The sequence below is a fragment of the Setaria italica genome, chromosome VIII (genome assembly GCF_000263155.2).
Source record: "Setaria italica strain Yugu1 chromosome VIII, Setaria_italica_v2.0, whole genome shotgun sequence".
NCBI lineage: Eukaryota > Viridiplantae > Streptophyta > Magnoliopsida > Poales > Poaceae > Setaria > Setaria italica.
The window spans coordinates 4,516,883-4,536,643 of record NC_028457.1 but is presented as its reverse complement, the minus strand read 5'-3'; the positions used below and the strand labels follow the sequence as shown (position 1 = coordinate 4,536,643).

Below are 19,761 nucleotides of genomic sequence, written 5' to 3'. Positions count from 1 at the left end.
GAGATCAGTATGTAAAGACATCATTGACAAGGACAACAAGGCTCAGGTCATTATATGAAAACATCACTGACAGCACAGTGATGCCTCAAATGACTATTGTAAAACATCAGTGACATGGACAACAATAATAAGATCAACATAGAAGTCATCATTGACATGAACAACAATGCTCAGACCAATCTAAAAACATATCATTGACATGGAAAACATGCTCCTATCCATATAAACGCATCAACCTCAACAACAAGTGTGCTCAGAGTATGCTCACATATCAAACAACACTGGTACCAATGATTTGAACCACCTACTAACCATCGACAGCATGGTTTTAGGGTACCATGCGCATGCACAGAGGGACAAGGGCTAAGATATTTTACCGCAACAACAGCAACAGGGAGATAAGCGTGTCAGAGGACGGGGAACTCAGCTCCGCAACCGAACCACGAACAGATCAGCGGCTTCCGGAGGAGGAGGGGTGAGATCGGGAAACCTAGCAACCAAACAAAATAAAGATCCACTCAGAACACAACTTCTTATTATAGATCGGGTGCCGAAACTTCAAAAAATAAGAAACGAACCATAAAGAAATCAGATCGGGTCCTTCAACTCAAGAATCGTACCTAGGAACAACCGAAGAACTCAGATCCAGTGGGGGACTGCGTGTGTCACATAAGAAAAGGACCGGTCAGTGGGATCATCGTACCCTAGGGTTACGGTTTTGACGAAATCCGAACAAAGGATGCAAAAAAACTTGCCTGGGCCAACAGATCCGTCAACAACTCCAACCTAAGAACCAAAACAAACACATGGGGGTGGTAGATCAGGCCTCCGCAGATCCGAAAGAACAACGATAGTGGACAAGGCTGGAACCCTAACCTGCGAGCCGCCGGTGGAGGAACAAATCTGCGCGAGAGGGAAGGGGAAGGGGAAGGGTCGGGGTCGACCTTTATGCCCGCGGGATGGCGCGAAATCGCCCGATAACCCTAGCCAAGGCGCGAAAGCTTCCCGCGTGCACGCGCCCAAAGCTTTTTCGCCCGCCGCGCGCTCGCCTTGCACGCGCCGCCGCACCCGCGGAGCCTGGCTCTGGGGAGAAGCTCGAATCGGCCGCACCACGGGAGCCAGGCTCCCAGGGTCTTTTTGCATCCGCCGAACCAGGCCCAACGGACGGCCCAGCTAACCAATCAGGCATGTCTCGCACGCGGGGAGCCCGGTTCCGGGTAAATGCGAGGAACCAATCACACCCTAAATGTCGCATAAACGTATTTTAAAAACCTTTGCACTAATGAAACACCATAATGCAGTAGCAAAAATGCAAAACACACACTCATTTTGAGTACATTATTGAATATGATAGTTAAATTCAATTAGCCTATAGGATTCCCAATTAAAACCTAAGAATTTAATCAAGCCTTAGATAAAACCTAGAAAATTCAGAGGATTGCTAAACAATTATGTGATGAATTTTAGGATGTTACAATCCCTAACCCAAACCCACTCATACCAAATAAAGGAAAGGGAAAATGATCTTATAACCCTAATCCATACCCACCCCTAAATAACCCACTTCATATCCCTATCGCATTCCATCCTCAAATCAAACCGCACCTCAGTACTTTGTTTAGCTAGGTACCCCACCATCCATTGGCTCTTTTCTTTTCTACCTCAAAGGTGGCCAACGAATTGCTAATGACATCTTAAACATGGTATTTGTGGTTACAAAAGAACCCAAACAGTAGAGGGTGGCTCTTGAACAAGTCACTTGTCCAGAAGAGTTTATAGGGGACTGAGTGGCTAGAATGTTGTGTGTGATAGAGTCCCAAACCCCTCTATTTATAGTCTCAAGGGATGGGATCTTTTCTAGTAAAAGACCCTTGTGCCCCCGGTAAGGCACCCACAGGATTGGACCTATCGCAGAGTACCCTAGGGGAAGTAAGGTAAAAATCCCCTTTAGGGTACAGAGGTCCTCTGTACTTAGGCAGATGTGGCGGCTCCATACAGAGGGCTAGCGTGGAAGCTCCGTACATAGGGCTAACGTTGGCACATCCTAACTCCCTTTGGGGACACGCGATGTAGGAACCCTACTCCCCGACCACCGCGAGGATGGGGACCGGCTCTCCATCTCGCGCCTTCCGGAACATATGACTTCCGATCCGGAGGGAGGCCTTTGGGGGTCGTCCTCCCGGCTCAAGGGCGACCCCAACCTCTCAGAAGGGTCTCGCTTTAGCAGGCGATGCAACTTATTGGGGCATTACCTGTGCACGCTGCCAAGAGCCCTCACCACAACAGGGATCCCCCCGTCCCCCTCCAAGTTCGGAGGTCTCCCGTTGGTTTTAGGGGCTCCGACAGTCCCTCGGACCCACGATCAGCGGTCGATTCCCCAACACATGGCTTGACAAAAACGTGTGTCAACGTGTGGAAACAAATCAAACAAGCACTATATCAGCATCGTCATTCAACCTAAGCACAAAAATCCAACAGTTCAGCCTTAAATTCAATAGTTTAATCACTTCCATGGCATAGTACATGAATAATTAATTACTTCTATAGTATTAAAAATAGTGATATGATAGTATGTATTGTAGATTTTTCTGTTTCCTATGAATTTAATGTCCTCCATGCGATGTGTTAGTCTTAGGTATACCGGAGTATAATACCATAGACTGTAACTAGCCTTATTTAACGTTCTCATCACTACATTTTTCTTATGTGCTGCACCTCATGAAGCGATATATAACGACTAGGCTGGTTAAGATCCTTACATCTTACATTGCAGTAAAGGCACATGTTACACGTGACTGCTGACCTTGGACTAGAGGGGAAGAACTAAATTTGTCCACACACCACGATATTCAATACTACACACCTCACTGCCTTAAGTTACAATAACTTTACCGAAGGAAGGATCCATGGAAAGAAAAGTGAGTTTTAACGGTCTATCCGTGCAGAAAACGCCTATCCGTGCTGGCTTTTAACGGTCATCTGTGCCTGTCATTCAATTGTCACTTCAGAATACCTATAAGTCTTCTTGCCGGCTCATCTATCAGACTATCACGGCAGCAACAGCAGTATCTGCCCTACCGAGTCATGGCTAGCTCTGCACACATACCTATTTTCCAGCAAAAGAAACAATTTATAGAAGATTATCTGATGACAGAAGACAAATCATACATGCTAATGTTCATCTGAATGCATCTCATATTTATTTGCAGTTATAAGAACATCACTATTTATTAACATATAGCACTACTAGAAAACTGGGTATTAGTACCGGTTCGTAGGGTGCATATCTTCCGAAAATGCATCCGGGATTAACCCGTCGAGATAAAAGGGGGCGGTCTTTTATCACGGGTCCCTGAACCAGGATATAAGACACTCTTTTAGTCCCAGTTTGTAAAACAAACCGGGACTAAAGTGCATGTATACAGCGCCATGCAGGCGCCTGCATGGTGTCTATAATTTCGTGCATCATGTACCCCTTTAGTTAGTTGAGAGTTTTTTTATAATTAATGAAATCAATCAAACTATATATAGTATTTAAACGAATCAATTTAAGTATGTATATTACATACTTATATAGACAATTCTTATACAATTAGCTAGTATATGTACAATTCTTGATTAGTATATATACACAGTATGATTAATTCCTAGCTAGCTAGCTATATAGCTCTAGGATCTTCGTCGAGGTCTTCCCGTCGAGGTGTTGCTCGGTGCTTCTTAATTTCATCCACCGTAATGAAATTCTCCTCGTAGATTTATCACCTCATCCGGTAGGAATTCTACGAGACTTTCGCATATTGTGTCTATTCTTTTATTCTCCAAGATCTTGTCTCGAATATTATGCATCTGTAATTTGGAAGTGAATAATGTTACACGAACATTTAAATATAAGGAGATAGAAAATAATTAACTATTAATAGTATTATTTTATATTACGTACTTCCTGTTTTTCCTGCGGCATCAACCTGGCCTTGTGTGACAGAAAACTTTGCATGTTCTCGCAGACATAGTACCCACATAGATTATTTCCTTGTTCCTGTCTTAAGCACTTCAATAGAAAAAAAACAAGTTATAAAATATTCATCATACAGAATGTACAAAATTTGCAAACTTCATATGTACCGGGAAGTCTGTGTCCCATGTAAGTTTTTCTTGGAATGCACCTTGGCGTCGTTTTTTGATGAATTGTTTCCATGCCCTACGGATTTAAATAATCAATGATATAGCGTTAGGCAAAATTTAGGAAACACACTTTTGTTTTGAGATAAAGGTCCAGAATTATTAATTACAAGTGTAGAATATCTTGAATCTCTTGGTACTCCACTAGTGGTTACCTCAAGGAATCGAGGACAGTAACTTGGCTTCTATCAGGCTCAATTACTATTAGGATCCAGTGGTAATTGTGTACGTAAATATTCATTAGTCAGATAAGGAAAAGGATGCTAAGATAGACGGTATACGTACGTACAAATACTTACTTGAAGTTGTATGGAAATAGTATGTAGCTCTCGCCACCTTGAAGGTCCAGCATATTGAAACATTCCACCAACGTTTTATCTGTAAAATCTCGTAGTTGGGTTTGGTTAACTACGGATGGATCCATGAAGCCAAAATGCTAGTATCCTTCTTATCGGCACTTTTCAATTAGCTGGCTACATAAAAAGGAAGACAAACTTAGTAGGGCGACGCATGCATAAAAAATAATGACTTAGATAAACGGATACTTATAGAGCCCAGGCACTGATGAGAGAGACGTCTAAAGCATCTTGATGGTACACTTCGTATATATCTTTGAATTTCAGCTAGAGGCATTTCTCGCCTTTTCCATAAAAATCTATCGGTTTTACCTTAAGGGCGAACATGGAAGTCTGGTTGGCGAATGTCTTCATGTACCATTCATGGAATTCGTACATACTCGGTGATAAGCTCCCTACCAACTCCAGCCTTACCAGAGACTTTTCTAGCTCAAACGTCCATCTCGGTTGAAATGGCTGTGAAGCTGCTGGCTCATGACCACCTAGCTCTATACATTGATCAAGTCCCACTCCAAATTCTTCCATGTATTGCAATACTTGATCTTGTTGAGACTTGGGAATTGCTACTATCCTTCTAGCGTCTCCTTCTAGTAGATGACGAAGGCGGCAATCAACAACAGTTGAAGATGACTTTCCTTTTCTTATTTTCCCTATATTCATCGCCTCCTTGTTTGAATGTGACATCTTCTGAAAAACTTGTAATTTAGTTGGATCAATTGTTGGTTGTGGCTCCATCTCCCTTGCTTTTTTTTGTTAAGCCCTTTTCCTGAACAAATCCTTGCATTCTGCTTGGATTTTGGACTAGCGTTCCTCTTGAGTCATAGCATTCCAGTGTTCCTCAAGAGTCAATTCAGGCTTCTTATTTGTTTTCCTCTTTTTATGTGTTGTCCTGAAGCTGTTGGTCGCTACTTCATAATCGGGTCTCCAGCAGGTTCCTTTCTCGGGGCTGTAGGTACCTTGCTCGGGACTGCTCTTATTCCCGGCGTTGTCGGTGAGCGTGTGGAGATGGAGACTTTGCTTGAGCATGCATCGACGACGGTCCTGGCGCTGAAGGTACTGGTGCTGATGGTCCTGGTGATGATGGTCTTGGAATTGACCGTGGTGGAGAAGTCCGTCTTGCCATTTGAGGAGATGGTTGTGGCTTGGGTTCTTCCGGGAGGGGTGCTGCCTCTATGCCCAGGATGATGATGTAGCGTTTGCACCATAGAATGATGCCTCCTTGAACCGCATCTCCTAATGTCCTCTGCCCCAACGCCTCTTGGGAGCTGGAGCTCATAGCCTTCATATTGCCGATCAATGAGCTGCTCTACCGAGACACTAGCATAGCCAGGTGGAATCTCCAAGCCATGGCTCACCTGCGTTGCCCAGCTTGGTAAGGCACTCACGTATGCTACCTATACATATAATATAAATAAAGATGTTATTAATCCTGAGGCGTGATGGATCGACGGATTGAGAAGATTATTGCATAAATATTAATTATGTATAAGAGTATACCTTAATAGTCAGGTTGCCGACTGGTACATGCAGCTCACAGGAGGTGCGTTGCCTGATGAAATCAACAACGAACTGTTGGTCATTTGGATCGGGTTGTGCTTCTGATTGTGAAAGGGCCACTAGACGATTGACTTCATCATGCATTCTTTGCTCCATAGATTGCACTTGAGATTCTAGGTTGCGCCGCCAGCTTTGATCAGGCCGATCCTTTCTTCGCTTGCAACTTCTGTAGGAGTCTCTGTCTTCTCTGAAACTGTACTTCCACGGAACGATCCCGAACCCGCGGACACGTCCTGGGTGCTCAGGATTCCCGAGGGCCAATGTGAGCTCATCCATTTCTTGATCCACCACCAACCTCCCAGCTTTAACGTCTTCAATGTTCTTGGCGAGTTGTTCTCCCTTGAGACGTATTTCCTCAATTAGGATCAATGTCCCGTCCTCTGGGTTCAGTTTGCCTCCATGAGCGAAAAACCAATTTTTAGCTCGTTGGCTCCATTCATGAGTTGCTGGTATGATACCCAGTTCGAGCAGGTCTTGTTCCATCATCTGAAATTTGGGCACTGCTGTTTTGTAACCACCTAGCCCTAGCTTATGGTGCTCTTTCTTACGACTAGCATTTTCAACGTTGGTGTTGACTTTTTGCTAACTATTGTGGCTCCTCTTGTACTCGACAAATGCCTTCGAGTGGCTGCTCAACTTTGGAAATTCATTGAAATCTGGAGTTTTGTCCTCCTTAATGTACTTTGAAACTATAAATTTCCTGAATGTTTGAAATTGTGTGGCCATCTTCTTCAGCGTCCATGCTTTCACATCCTTTTCAATATATCCAGCAGGAAATATGAAATGTTGCTTGACCTGTTCCCACAGCATATCCTTTTTTATTTGCGGCCGCGCGTCTGGATCATTGCTTTTTCCTCTCCATTTCTTGAAGCTAATGGGCACATTGTCCCTTACAATAGCCCCGAGCTGAGTCACGTACTTGTTTGCCACATCGACGGGAGCAACCGGCCTACCATCTTCTGAGACTTATGTGCTCTCTAGCTTTTGCGATCCATCCATCACCATGCTTCGACCTCGTGTCTTCTTAGGGTTCGCCGATCTAGACGGTTAACAGTTCAAGATTCGTTAATTAGTACATAATAACAAAGAAGAAGACATTCTTCTTGGGGTACAACGTTATTAATGACATATACCTCGGCGGTATCTTCCGTCGCGGCAAGGTTTTGCTTGGGCTCTTCATTGCCATCAGCGGATATGTTGAGGTACGTGTCCGTCTGGTTACTCTATTCTTTGGTGTACATTACGTTATGATCTCTACCAACAATAATGTCCTCTAGCATGAACCTTGCATTCTCGTCATCCGCCATCTCAACTACTCCAAACACACATGAAATCATAATTACATGTACGTTAAGGTATATAGATAAATCATAGAAACGTACACATGAAACCATACACGAAATTAAACTTACATGAAAACTTCTTAATTACATGAAAACATACATGAAAAAATAAACAAAAAAGCTTGAATGAAACTTAATTACATGAAATGTCTTTAATGTATTACAAGTTAATGTACATACATGCACTCATAGAAGAACAACGTGAAACCATACTAATTTCTACTGAATTCTATCAAAATTGAAGCATAATTTATTTATAGAGATTTCTACTAATTTATTGGATTTTTTCTAAAATTTGCACTAATTAGTACAATTTCTAAGAATTTGTACTAAATTTTGTAACTAGAAAATTTTATAACTACCAAATTCTAACTTCCTAAACTATTTTACCACTGCAAAATTTTCTATTAATTTTATAACTAGAAAAAAAAATATAAAAGGCTTGTATCACTGCCTAATTTATTCTAACTTCCTATATTATTTTAACAATCCAAAATTTTCTATTAAATTTATAACTAGAAAAAAGTAAATAAAAAGGCTTGCATCACTGCCTGCATCACTACCAAATTTATTCTAACTTCCTATACAATTTTATTAATCCATAATTTTCTATCAATTATATAACTAGCAAAAAGTAAAAAAAAGAGGCTTGCATCATCACTGTCTGCATCGCTGCCTTGCATCATCACTGCCAAATGTATTAATGCTACTAGAGCAGCGGGTGCCAGGGTTTTACACGCGCGGGCGCGGCGCAAGTTTGACAAGGTGCGAGGGTGGCCACGGCGGCAATGCGCGCGAGGCGGATCAGGGCTCGAGGCGCGGACGGAGGACGGCGCGCGGACGGAGGAGGGAGGACGGGGCACCGGACGATGGATCGAGGAGGGAGGACGACGGGGCGCCGGACGGAGGTCGGACGGAGGACGAGGGAGGACGCGTGCCGGACACAGGAGGAGGGAGGACAGGGTATGTGGACGGAGGAGCGAGGACAGGGTGTGTGGACGGAGGAACGAGGACGGGGCACCAGACGGCAGAGGAGGCAGGACGGCCGGGGTGCCGGATGGAGGAGACGGGTCGTGGACGACGACGAACGGCGACGCGGATGGAGGCGGAGGACAACAACATGGACAGAGAGGGGGCGGTGACGGGGATGAAGACCACCGGTGGTGACGGGGACGGAGGCGGCAGTGTGACGCCCGCGGAGCCGGCGACAGAGACGATGCGGAGGCTAGAGGAGTGAAAATTTCACCAAGTTACCAGGTGCGGGAGGGAGTAGAAACGCCAGTTACTTTTATCCCCCTACTATTTATCTCGGTTTGTAAGAAGAACCGGCTTTTAATCTCGGTTCTACTTACAAACCGAGATAAATGGTATGTCCTTTTATCTTGGTTTGTAAGAAACCAAGATAAAAGGCCTTCCCTTAAATCCCGGTTTTGACTCACCCGGGATAAAAAGGGAAACCCTTTATCTCGGTTCGTAAGTAGAACGGGGATAAAAGGTCACGTCCAGGCAGGAACTGAAATTTACCCTTTTGTCCCGGTTCTAATTTTGAACCGAGATAAAGGGCCTTACCAACCAGGATAAAATATCCCTCTCCTATTTCTCATCTCCCTCTTCTTTTTTGGAAATAAATTTTTCTATGTTTTCGCTGGATTTCATGCAGTAAAAATTAAAACTTTACATATTTCGAACATGCAAAAATATATTTAATTAACAATTATATTTACAATAAGTTTGAATGACTCATTAATAATACACTACTTATATTACCTTCTTAAATAATTATTTTATTGCATCACTATCATCAATAAATTACCAATTAAGTAATTTATACGCGCGAAAACAACTAATTTAAGCACACATGAAATTGTATCAAGTAGTACATGAAATTAATCATAAATGTGAAGCAAATTTAACGCATTACAATGTAACATTAAAAAACTTCTTCTTCACGAATGTTCCTTGGTCATGATCGTGGCATAAGTACGGAGCCTCTTCTTTGGATAGTAGGATGCTAGGGTCAACTTCAACAGTGAATGGAGGCATGCCTGCAAACTGATCATAATAATCTAATTGGTCTGTTTTGTCCGCGACTCCCACAATTTTTCTTTTACTTGGAAGGACTATGTGGCGCTTTGGCTCTCATGGATCTTCTAGATTTCTCTTGGGTTTACTAGACTTGTCCTTCACATAGAAAACTTGATGCACATCATTGGCGAGTACGAATGGTTCGTCACTGTATCCAATCTTGCTAAGGTCCACTATTGTCATTCCATACTGATCTTTGGTTACGCCATTTAGCTTCACCCATTGGCAACAAAATAGAGGGATGCACAGTGGTCCGTATTCAATTTCCCATATCTTCTCTATGAAATCATAATAAGAGTCCATGCTACTATTTATGCCTATGGCATCTATGCAGACACCACTATTCTGGTTCGTGTTTTTCTGGTCTTGGGCTCTCGTGTAAAACGTATAACCATTTATCTTGTAGTCTTGGAATTTCACAATTGTAATAGAAGGTCCCCAGGCTAACCAAGCAAGCTATGGGTGAATCTTAGAGTTACCCGTAAGTTGTTTGCGCAACCAGGAGGAAAAATTTTCCACGTGGGTTCTTGTAAGCTAGGCATCGGATCTCGCTGGGTTTTCGGAAACTAACATCTGCTTGTGCTGATCGATATATGGAGCCACAAAGGTTTATTGCTGTAGAACAGTGTAGTTTGCCTTGTTGAACAAATCAGCATCATTGCTCAAACATACTTTCCTTCCAAGGGTGCCCATTCCCCGCAGCCTTCCCTCGTGGCGTGAAGATGGAACCCCAATTGGGTCAATTGGGTCAATTGACTAAATAAAATCAACACAAAACTCAATCACCTCCTCTTTTCCATATCCCTTGGCGATGCTTCCTTCTGGACGGGCACGATTAAGAACATAGTTTTTTAGACTGACATGAACCTCTCGAAAGGCCACATATTGTGCAGGTATACAGGTCCGAGTATATTAATCTATTTTACTAGGTGAACCAAAAGGTGAGTCATAATATTGAAGAAAGATGGTGGAAATACCAACTCAAAGCTGATAAGACATTGCACTACATCATTCTGTAGCATTGTTAGCTTCGATGGATCGATTGCCTTCTATGAAATCGCATTGAGAAACGCACATAGCTTTACGAGCGGCAATCGAACATTCTATGGTAGAACACCCCTCAGTACAACTGGAAGCAACTGGGTCATCAACATGTGGCAATCATGGGCCTTGAGATTTGTGAACTTCTTTTCTTTCATATTTATTATTCTCTTTATATTTGAGGAGTACCCATACGGGACCTCCAGACTATTCAAGCATTCAAATTAACATGCTTTCCTTCTCTTCCTTGCTGAGAGTGTAACTAGCAGGACGTAAGTAGTGCTGTCCGTTATCTCTCTTTTCCAGATGTAGGTAATCCCATCGCCCCATTTCATTAAGGTCGCGTCATGCTTCCAGTGTATCTTTTGAGGGACCATAAACACCCATGAAGCCTAGCACGTTCACACAAAGGTTTTCGTCAGGTGCATCACGTCTATTGCGTTGTGGACATCTAGGGTTTCCCAATAAGGTAGCTCCTAAAATATTGACTTCTTCTTCCACATGGCTTCACGTCTGTCATCGTAGTTTGGAACAGGTTGACTACCAAGACCTTTTCCAAATACTACCCTTACATCCTTTATCATCTCAAAGACACATTTTTCATTATGATGTAAAGGTTTTTTATGAGTCTCTGGCACCCCTTTAAAATGCATCCCGCTTTCTCGCAGCTGGTTGTGAGCATGGAGAAATCAAGGATGACCCATATAGACTATCTTCTTACAATGCTTCAAATACATGCTATCTGTGTCGTCTAAGCAGTGGGTGCAGGCTCGATGTCCCTTGTTTGTTTGTCCCGAAAGGTTACTTAGTGCAGGCCAATCATTGATGGTTACGAACAACAGTGCTCACAGGTTAAATATCTCTTGTTTATCCTCATCCCACACCTTCTGCAAAAGTTCATCAACCAACGGTCTTAGGTACACATCAATGTCGATACCGGGTTGCTTTGGGCCTTGGATAAGCGCCGGCATTATAATGAACTTCCGTTTCATGCACATCCAAGGAGGAAGGTTAAACATACATAAGGTCACAGGCCAAGTACTATGACTACTACTCAACTCACCGAATGGATTGAATCCATCAGTACTTAAACCAAACCTTATGTTCCTTGGATCACCTTCAAACTCTGGGAATGCTCTATCAATTGATCTCCACTGAGCCCCATCAGCGGGGTGTCTCAACATCTTATCTTCCTTATGTTCTTCTTTGTGCCATCGCATCAACTTAGCATTCACCTTGTTCCTGAACAAGCGCTTCAAGCGTGGTATTATAGGGAAATACCACATCACTTTCACGAGAACTCTCTTCCTGGGAGGTTGCCTCTCAACATCACCAGGATCATCTTGCCTAATCTTATACCACAGCGCTTCGTACACGGGACACGCATCCAGATCCTCGTATTTAGCACCGCGATAGAGGATACAATCATTAGGGCATGTGTGTATCTTCTGAACCTCCAATCCCAGAGGGTAAACAATCTGTTTAACTTCATATGTTATGGATGGCAATTGACTATTCTTGGGAAGAATCTTCTTGACAATTTACAACATCCCCTGAAATGCCTTATCGGACACACCATTTTTAGCCTTCCATTGCATAAATTCTAGTGCGGTACCCAGCTTTTTATGGCCTCCTTAGCAATCTGGGTATAGCAATTTCTTGTGATCATCTATCATGCGCTGCAACTTTGATGCTTCCTTCTAAGTTTCGCAATCTCTGTGTGCATCCCTAAGCACTTGACTGAGGTCATCAGTATGGCCATCTTCTACAAACTCATCTTCATCAGCCTCACCCATTGTAGTATCCGCAAAAGATTGGCCTATAGCGCAGTCCGAAATGTTGTCATCCTCCTCCTCCTCTTCACCATCTTACATTACAACCCCTCTTTCACCGTGATGGGTCCAAACTAAATAGTTAGGCGTGAAACCGTCTCTAAACAAGTGGCTGTGAATAGTCCCCCAGGAAGCCTTTGAATAGCACTTCTGGTTACTGCATTGGGCGCATGGACAAGATATGAACCCGTTCTCTGGCTTGTTCGCTTTGGCCACTTCAAGAAAATTATTCATGCCAGCAATAAACACCTAGCTCCACCTGTCCACGTTATATATTCATTGCGGTCCATTTGCATTGTATTACGCAAGCCATCAATAAAATGGATTATAATAAAACTATCCATCACATTGCTACAATTTTAGATAGAAATACACAAATTAAAATTTCAGAAGTAAACAACATCATACAGTATGACAAACTCAAATATTTCTAAAAGTTTACATAGAAATACACAAATTATTTAGCTCATATTTAATTTAAAAATAACTAAACTATTAAAAAATTCAATATTTCACACATGATGTACTTATTCTAAAAATGGCTAATTGCGTACCTCTGTCTGAAAAGTACTAAAGTATCAAATTACACCTACAATTTATATGGCTAATTTATAAGTATTAAAAATATATTTACTCTAATTTTTCTCTAATACATAAAATTGAAATAATCTCAATTCTACCTCACATTTACTGCCCATTCTCCCTCACATTCAAACTATCCATCACATTGTAGCTCAAAAATATGTATAAATACAAATCCTCTATATGCTTAACAACAAACAAACTAATTTTTCTCTCTCCCTAAAGTATAAAACAAAGCTTAACAATAATAAATGAACGCAGCATGAAGTAGCTAACCTTCACAACACTTTAGCTAGGTGAAATCCCCACGGAAATAAGGAAAAAAAATTTCAGCAGCACCTCCCCTAGGCTTGCTTCAGCGCCATGGAGAGGATGAGCTTCTCTGTCTTTGTGGAGTGGAGTGGCTCGGGCTTGAGGAGTGGAGGAGGAAGAAAGGTTACTTGTAGATAAGATTTTATCCCCGGGACAAAAGATTAGAGCTTTTTATCCCGGTTGGTAACGCCAACCGGGACAAAAGCTTCAACATTTTGTCCCGATTGGAATTACCAACCAGGAGTAAAACATTTATCCCGGTTGGTAACTCCAACCGGGACAAAAGGTTGGATCCTTTGTCCCGGTTGATGGCTCCAACCGCGGGTAAAGGGTGGCGTCGTCGGTGCCTGGAAACTAGCCGTTTTAACCGAGACTAAAGGGTGGCCTGTAGTCCCGTCTGCAAGAAAAGAACCGAGAGTACCGTGGCACACCCCCTTTTCTCCCGGGCTGAAATTAAACCGAGACTAAAGGGGGTGGGATCTAAAGTCAGTTCTCTAGTAGTGTAGTAAGGGGAAAATTGCACAAAAGAACAAAAACATTGCACAAAAGGCTCCCATGCGCTCCCCTCACAAACAGCAACATCATAACATAGACATCCTCCAACTAAAACTAGAAACACACAGGAAAAATGAAAAATGGACTACTAGTACATTTCATTCCTAGCAATCTCCTGGTCTACTAGTGTTGCTATCACTGTCGTCGTACACCACTACACCAGCAGCCTCCACCGGACGCCATATTACCCCCGCCGCACACCAGCACCGAGGCCTGGTGTCATGCTCGGTCGCTTGGCCTCTGCGGCATCATAAAACCACGAGTCTCACATTCACATATCCTGATGAGGAAATGAGGTTGTTTGCTCAACCGATGTGATTAATATTGAAGATCTATTTGTGAAAAAAATTCAAGGGGGATAGAGGACACGCACCAGAGGAGAGAGGCACTCATCAGATTAGCCGCGCACAAAAGCACTCATGCACTCTCTTCCTCCCATTCCTAGCACAAATACAAGCAGCAACAAGGATGAAAAGTTCATATATCCATGCCAAAGCGTAATAAAGGCCGGCATGGCTCCTCACACTACTAACACTGGTACGGATAGTGTGCGTGCTGGCTCCGATTAGTCATCAACACTGGAATATTGCTAAGCACTATCACGGATAGCTGTAACAGAGTGGGGGCCTATCACTACAGCAGAAATGGTCAGTACAAACGGTTAAAAGCAAAGTAGGACGGTTTTTTATGGAGTCTACACGAGAGGGTCGGAAATATGGCTGCATGTCGTAGATGGCAAATTCGACATTTGAATTGAGTCAATTGCAGACAATCATTAACCTGAAAAACATTGAAAAGATATTCAACACACAATGTTAAAAGGAGGACACCAGACGTAATGGTCGGCGTTTTCACAATATAACACAAACGGCGAAACAGACATATAAAACATTCATCATTTGGTGTCGATAATTAACAAAATTGCAGATGATTGAGATATAGAGTACCATCATAATTTATTAATTAAAATAGATGGTTACAAACGAACCATCGGATGTTTCTTCTGAATAAGTGGACGATTCAACAAAACAACCGTCTGTTATATTTGTATGGTTCCCCATGACCAATTTTGTTGCTGTAAGCAGTGTGTGTTTTAAATAACTAATATATATGACTTTTTATTGGTAAGGTGAGTGCAATAAAACATTAAGCAAAATATTTTAGATGTTACAACCCATTAATCAGCCACTGCACAGCTCCCTTAGCCAAGATCCTAGACAATACATCACCTACCAGGTTGTGGGTGACAGAGGTTCCCCTACTTAATTAAGGCCCTTAACCTCTTGAAAAAAGTGAGTATCGTTACATATGAGGGTTATCATGGCAAAGTTGAGCCACGCTAAGTTCACCATCCTCTTCATCATTGTTGTCATCGTCCTCTTCGTGGTCTTCATCATCCTTGTTGTCTTTGTCGGAATCATCATCCTCCATGGAGTTGTCTTCCGCCTTCTTCATCATCGTCATAGGCATAGGTGACCGCTTCATTCTTGACCTCCTCAGTTTCGGAATAAATATCATTGTTATCGGCATCATATGGATCCTTGGAGTAGTAGGCATCCAGATCCATGTTCTCCTCCTCATCGAGATCCAGATACTTGGTGTAGGCCGCCACCTATGTTTTAGAAAGCATTCTTTCATTGTCTGAAAAGAGAAGCAATATCGTTATCTACAAAATTGCAACATATCAGTGTTTCTATTTGCAACACCTTGATTACTACTAACGCCTATGCATTCCCCAACATTTTTATTGAAGGGGTTATGGCGACGTGTTCCATGAGAGGATAGGGCAATACGTTTTATATTTACCAGCATTGGAAGAAAGGGTAGCGGAGTGGATCAAGGAGCACCCGGTGATATGGAATGTCGGAATGGGACATGCAGCTTCGTTTTCACGGACCTTGAGCAGGCTCTTGTTTGAGCGCACCAAGGACATATCTGGGCCATACGACCAAATTACACGTGTGAGCCTACCACCTGAAGCAGGCAGGAGTACAGGAAATCATTGGCTGGCATTTGAGGTCCTTATGGAAATGGCAAGAACCCTTGAATTGCCACAGCGTGACAAAGAAGAGGTTCTAAAGCTCAAGCAACTCGCCGCAGAAGAGTGCTACTTCGGCTATGGCACACTCTCCGAAAACCTGATGCTCAGGGCGCTTGGACGTCAGTACGTTGAGTTGTTTGGATCACTGTCCGTGGCGTGGGACCATAGCTACGACCGTCAACACTGCTACTCCCTACTATTAGAGAGGATCCAAGAAGCATTGCAAGGAAAGAGGCATCTGCTGCTCGTAGAGAACCTGCATGCTCCTGCCACACTGGAGGTGTTGGTTCACATAATGAGGAGACGGCGGCCATCACCATACCAGAACCGGTGGCTCATCTCAACCACTTCGAAGGATGTATATGACAGAAGCAGATGGGTTAGGGGTGCTGATGCCTACGGCGACGAATGGCGTTTAAGTCTAGAATATTACCATGCCCCCAATTTTGATGGTCTCCGCTACGACAGGGATTGGGCTGTGCTGATCGGAGAGGCCTTACGGGATGCAGCCAACTCCATCCATAACGCACTCCAGCAGCAAGGGCGAGACGAGGAGTTCTGGCTCGGCATAGCTATGAACTGCTTCTATTATGCTATCCTCTACCATCCACTGCAGCTTGGAGCTGCTGGACGTCAAGAAACAAGCAACGCCTTATTTGTTAGCTCTGACGAGCTGGTTCGCTGTTGGGTAGCTGAGGATCTGGTTTTCACAGAAACAAGCCCCACCGATACACCAGCGGCCAGCTGCGGTGAGAAAAGGAACAGTAACTACTACAGGTCTGCATATGAAGCTGGAAAGGTCATCTTTCATGCCTTGCAAGAATATTCATTACTGCCAATCTATTCTGTTTCTAGCCAAACAAGCAACCCTTCATCGTCCATGGATGCCGTTACTGGCCTATCAAAGCTAGCAGGGGGAGTCCCCCGGCTCAAACATGATGAACTCTTTGATCATCAGAAGAGCGACCAGCTAAGATGGGTCTCATTTATGAAAGACGATGGTAGGCATGTAAGCTGGAACTGGAGTTTCCAGTATATGCCCAGAAATATACCTGGAGAGATGAACATGACAACCCTTATTCTAAGAGGTTGCTCAAATATATCATCAGGCTTTCAACTAGTGTTGATCCACTACCTCCGTGTCCTTGATCTGTCCTATACACCAATAAATTCACTTCCTTCTTGGATTTCTCGCCTATCGAATCTTGCCTTGCTCTCGCTCAGGGGCTGCTCTAAGCTTGATAACTTATCTCCGCAAGCACCTGCATCTGTGAAAGAAACTTCAACACTTTCTCACCTTGGAAAACTTCAAGTCCTTGATATGAATGGGGTTCCCTTGCTCGAGCTAACCCAACAAGATGGCAGCAACAAGAGCAACCTGCACTACCTTGATCTGTCGGGTTCAAGACTTACCACTCTGCCTTCTAAGTTCTTCTGTGAAATGCCATGTCTTGAGGAGCTCATTCTGGGAAATTGCTCCCATCTCGAAACATTGCCTCCTTCTTTGGCTAAATTGTCCAATTTGTTGATCCTTCATGTGGAGGGAACTCGGATTTCTTATTTTCCAGAGGGTGCATTCGAAGCGATGCAAAGACTGCATACACTAAAGCTCATAAGCAACACGCTATTGGTATCACTTCCAATATCACTCTCTAAAGCCAAAGGCCTCAAAGAGCTGCATATTTATAATTGTATTAGCTTAAGGATTGAGTTTCTCTGGGAATTATTATCATGCCTTGAAGATCTTTATATACAAGGATGGGAAGCCTTGGAAGATATCCAAATCCTGGAGCATCCTAACCTAAAAACCTTCTCACTCTCTGGAAAACGGGTTAGGTGCCTGTCCTTGCGTGGGTGCAGCAGGCTAAAAACCGTGGACTTCAGTGATGATCTCACGGCCTTGGAGGATGTTGATCTTTCAGGAACAGCTATTGAGGAGGTCCCTCACATCCTCCTAAATCTGCCACAACTCAGGATGCTACTTCTTCTTAATGTCCCCTGTTATAAGAGATTCCCATGGCATCAATTGGTTAGGTTTCCCAAGGTTTTCTATTTGGATCACTGTGCTGATGATTATAACCAGGCTTTGATGATGTTTTGCCAGCAGAAAACATGTGCAGATGGGAATCAGTATAGACAGAGAAGTACCAATACTGCTGAGATCAACATAAATGACCCCAGTATATTTCATAGCTTCAACTCAGATGCTGCTGAGAAGTTAATCAAGGAAGGACAGTTTCTCCAGTGTTTCAATGTCCATGTTAAACCAAAGAGTGTGAGATGCATGGAGCCGAAGAACAAAGGTGAGATATGTACCAAGATCGAGAAGCAATCACCTTATCTTGATGTGCATTCTTCCGAGGCAGATAGCATTGTGCGCATGATGGAACTTCAGCCAAAAGAACGCCATGTGGAGATATCTGCAAATAATCGGTACCCATATGGATTAAGGCATCTTCTCTCCGTCACAAAGTCAATATTCATGACGGATGATTGTTTTGTAAGTTGCCTTAACGAACTGAATTATATTATGATGTCTCTAGAAGAATGCCAGCTCATGCACTGCCATAAAATGGAAGTAGTATTGAAAATGCATTCACAAGGGGCAGGAAAAATATTGCCCAGGGGTAATACGATGTTAATAACCCCAGAGGTATTTCCGTCCCTAAAGATACTCCAGGTCTCCAATCTAAATAACCTAATAAGCCTGGTCGAGCCTGGTGATCTGACATTTTCTAAGTTGCTCACTCTGAATTTACTAAATCGCATTCACCTTGAGCACTGTCCACGTCTGGAGAAGCTTTTCCCATGTAGTTTATCATTACCTGCCCTAGAGACTCTGGTGATCCTGTTCTGCTCCAACCTGAAGATAATTTTCTACAATAAAGACAAGGTAGGGACTCCTCCGCTCCCAAAACATCAATTTTTTTATTTTCTAATGTTGTTTATCATTAATTACCTGCACTGGAGACTTTGATCACACTCTTCTGTTCCAACCAGAGCGCAAATTCCGATCGAGAACGTTACTACGAGGTAGCACGTTCTCCACTCCCAAACATCAGAAGTATCTGCCTCCAAGAGCTGCCACAGCTGAAGCACTTCCATGACGATGTCACATTTAAATTTGAAACACCAAAGTGGGAGAAGCTCTTTGTCCGAGGCTGCCCATCCTTTCAACGTCTCCCACTATTGATGAAGGAATATCCAAAGCCAAAGGTGGAAGTGAGCGGAGAGCGTGAATGGTGGGGCAAGCTGCAGTGGAGCCTTCGAGGGCAAAGCCACTACTACTTGCACGTGCCGCCACCGGAGTTTGTATCACACAAGAAACATATCATCAGAAGCTACCTTAGGTGAGCTTCGTTCATTTCCACTCCCAGGATGTATGGCTTGTATCCTGCATTGTGTTCGAGTATGTTCTGCTTTCTACGTAATATTGTTTTGTCAAGGGACACGTCATCCCTTTGATGGTTTGTTCGGATCTATTTGGTGTGGTTTGTGTGTAAAATAATTGGCAATTCTGCTTGCCATGAATCCAAGCTTTATGTGTATGGATTGGTGTGCTGAGAATGAATTTCAAGCTACCTGTAATTTGCAGCGATACATGTAACATCGCTTTCTCTCCGTTGCACGGTTGTTTGTTTGCTGAGAACCGTTCACGCACTCCGCTCACTTCCACCGAAGGTAGCTTGCCCTGCCTCACAGGATTGTTTGTTTGCTGAAATCATGAGGCAGGGCTTTCTCTCGGTTGCACGGTTGTTTGTTTGCTGCAGAGGATCCTGACAGAGCAAAGCGACTACTACTTGCATGAGTCCTGTACAGGCTTCAGCGGAGGCTGCCAGAGCAAAGGGACCGCTACATTCATGTGCTGCCACCGGAGT

The 19,761-nt window shown here is 43.3% G+C and overlaps 1 protein-coding gene across 1 annotated transcript in view; it reads left to right on the top strand.

Moving 5' to 3' along the window:
* The window catches only part of LOC105914872, a 26,754-nt gene extending 7,250 nt beyond the window's left edge, over positions 1 to 19,504 (top strand). The window contains exons 6-7 of the mRNA XM_012848028.2: positions 15,596 to 18,776; positions 18,884 to 19,504. Coding sequence (XP_012703482.1) covers positions 15,596 to 18,776; positions 18,884 to 19,237 — 3,535 coding nt within the window. The 3' untranslated portion in view covers positions 19,238 to 19,504. The remainder of the gene's footprint in view (positions 1 to 15,595; positions 18,777 to 18,883) is intronic.
* The last annotated feature ends 257 nt before the right edge of the window (positions 19,505 to 19,761 follow it).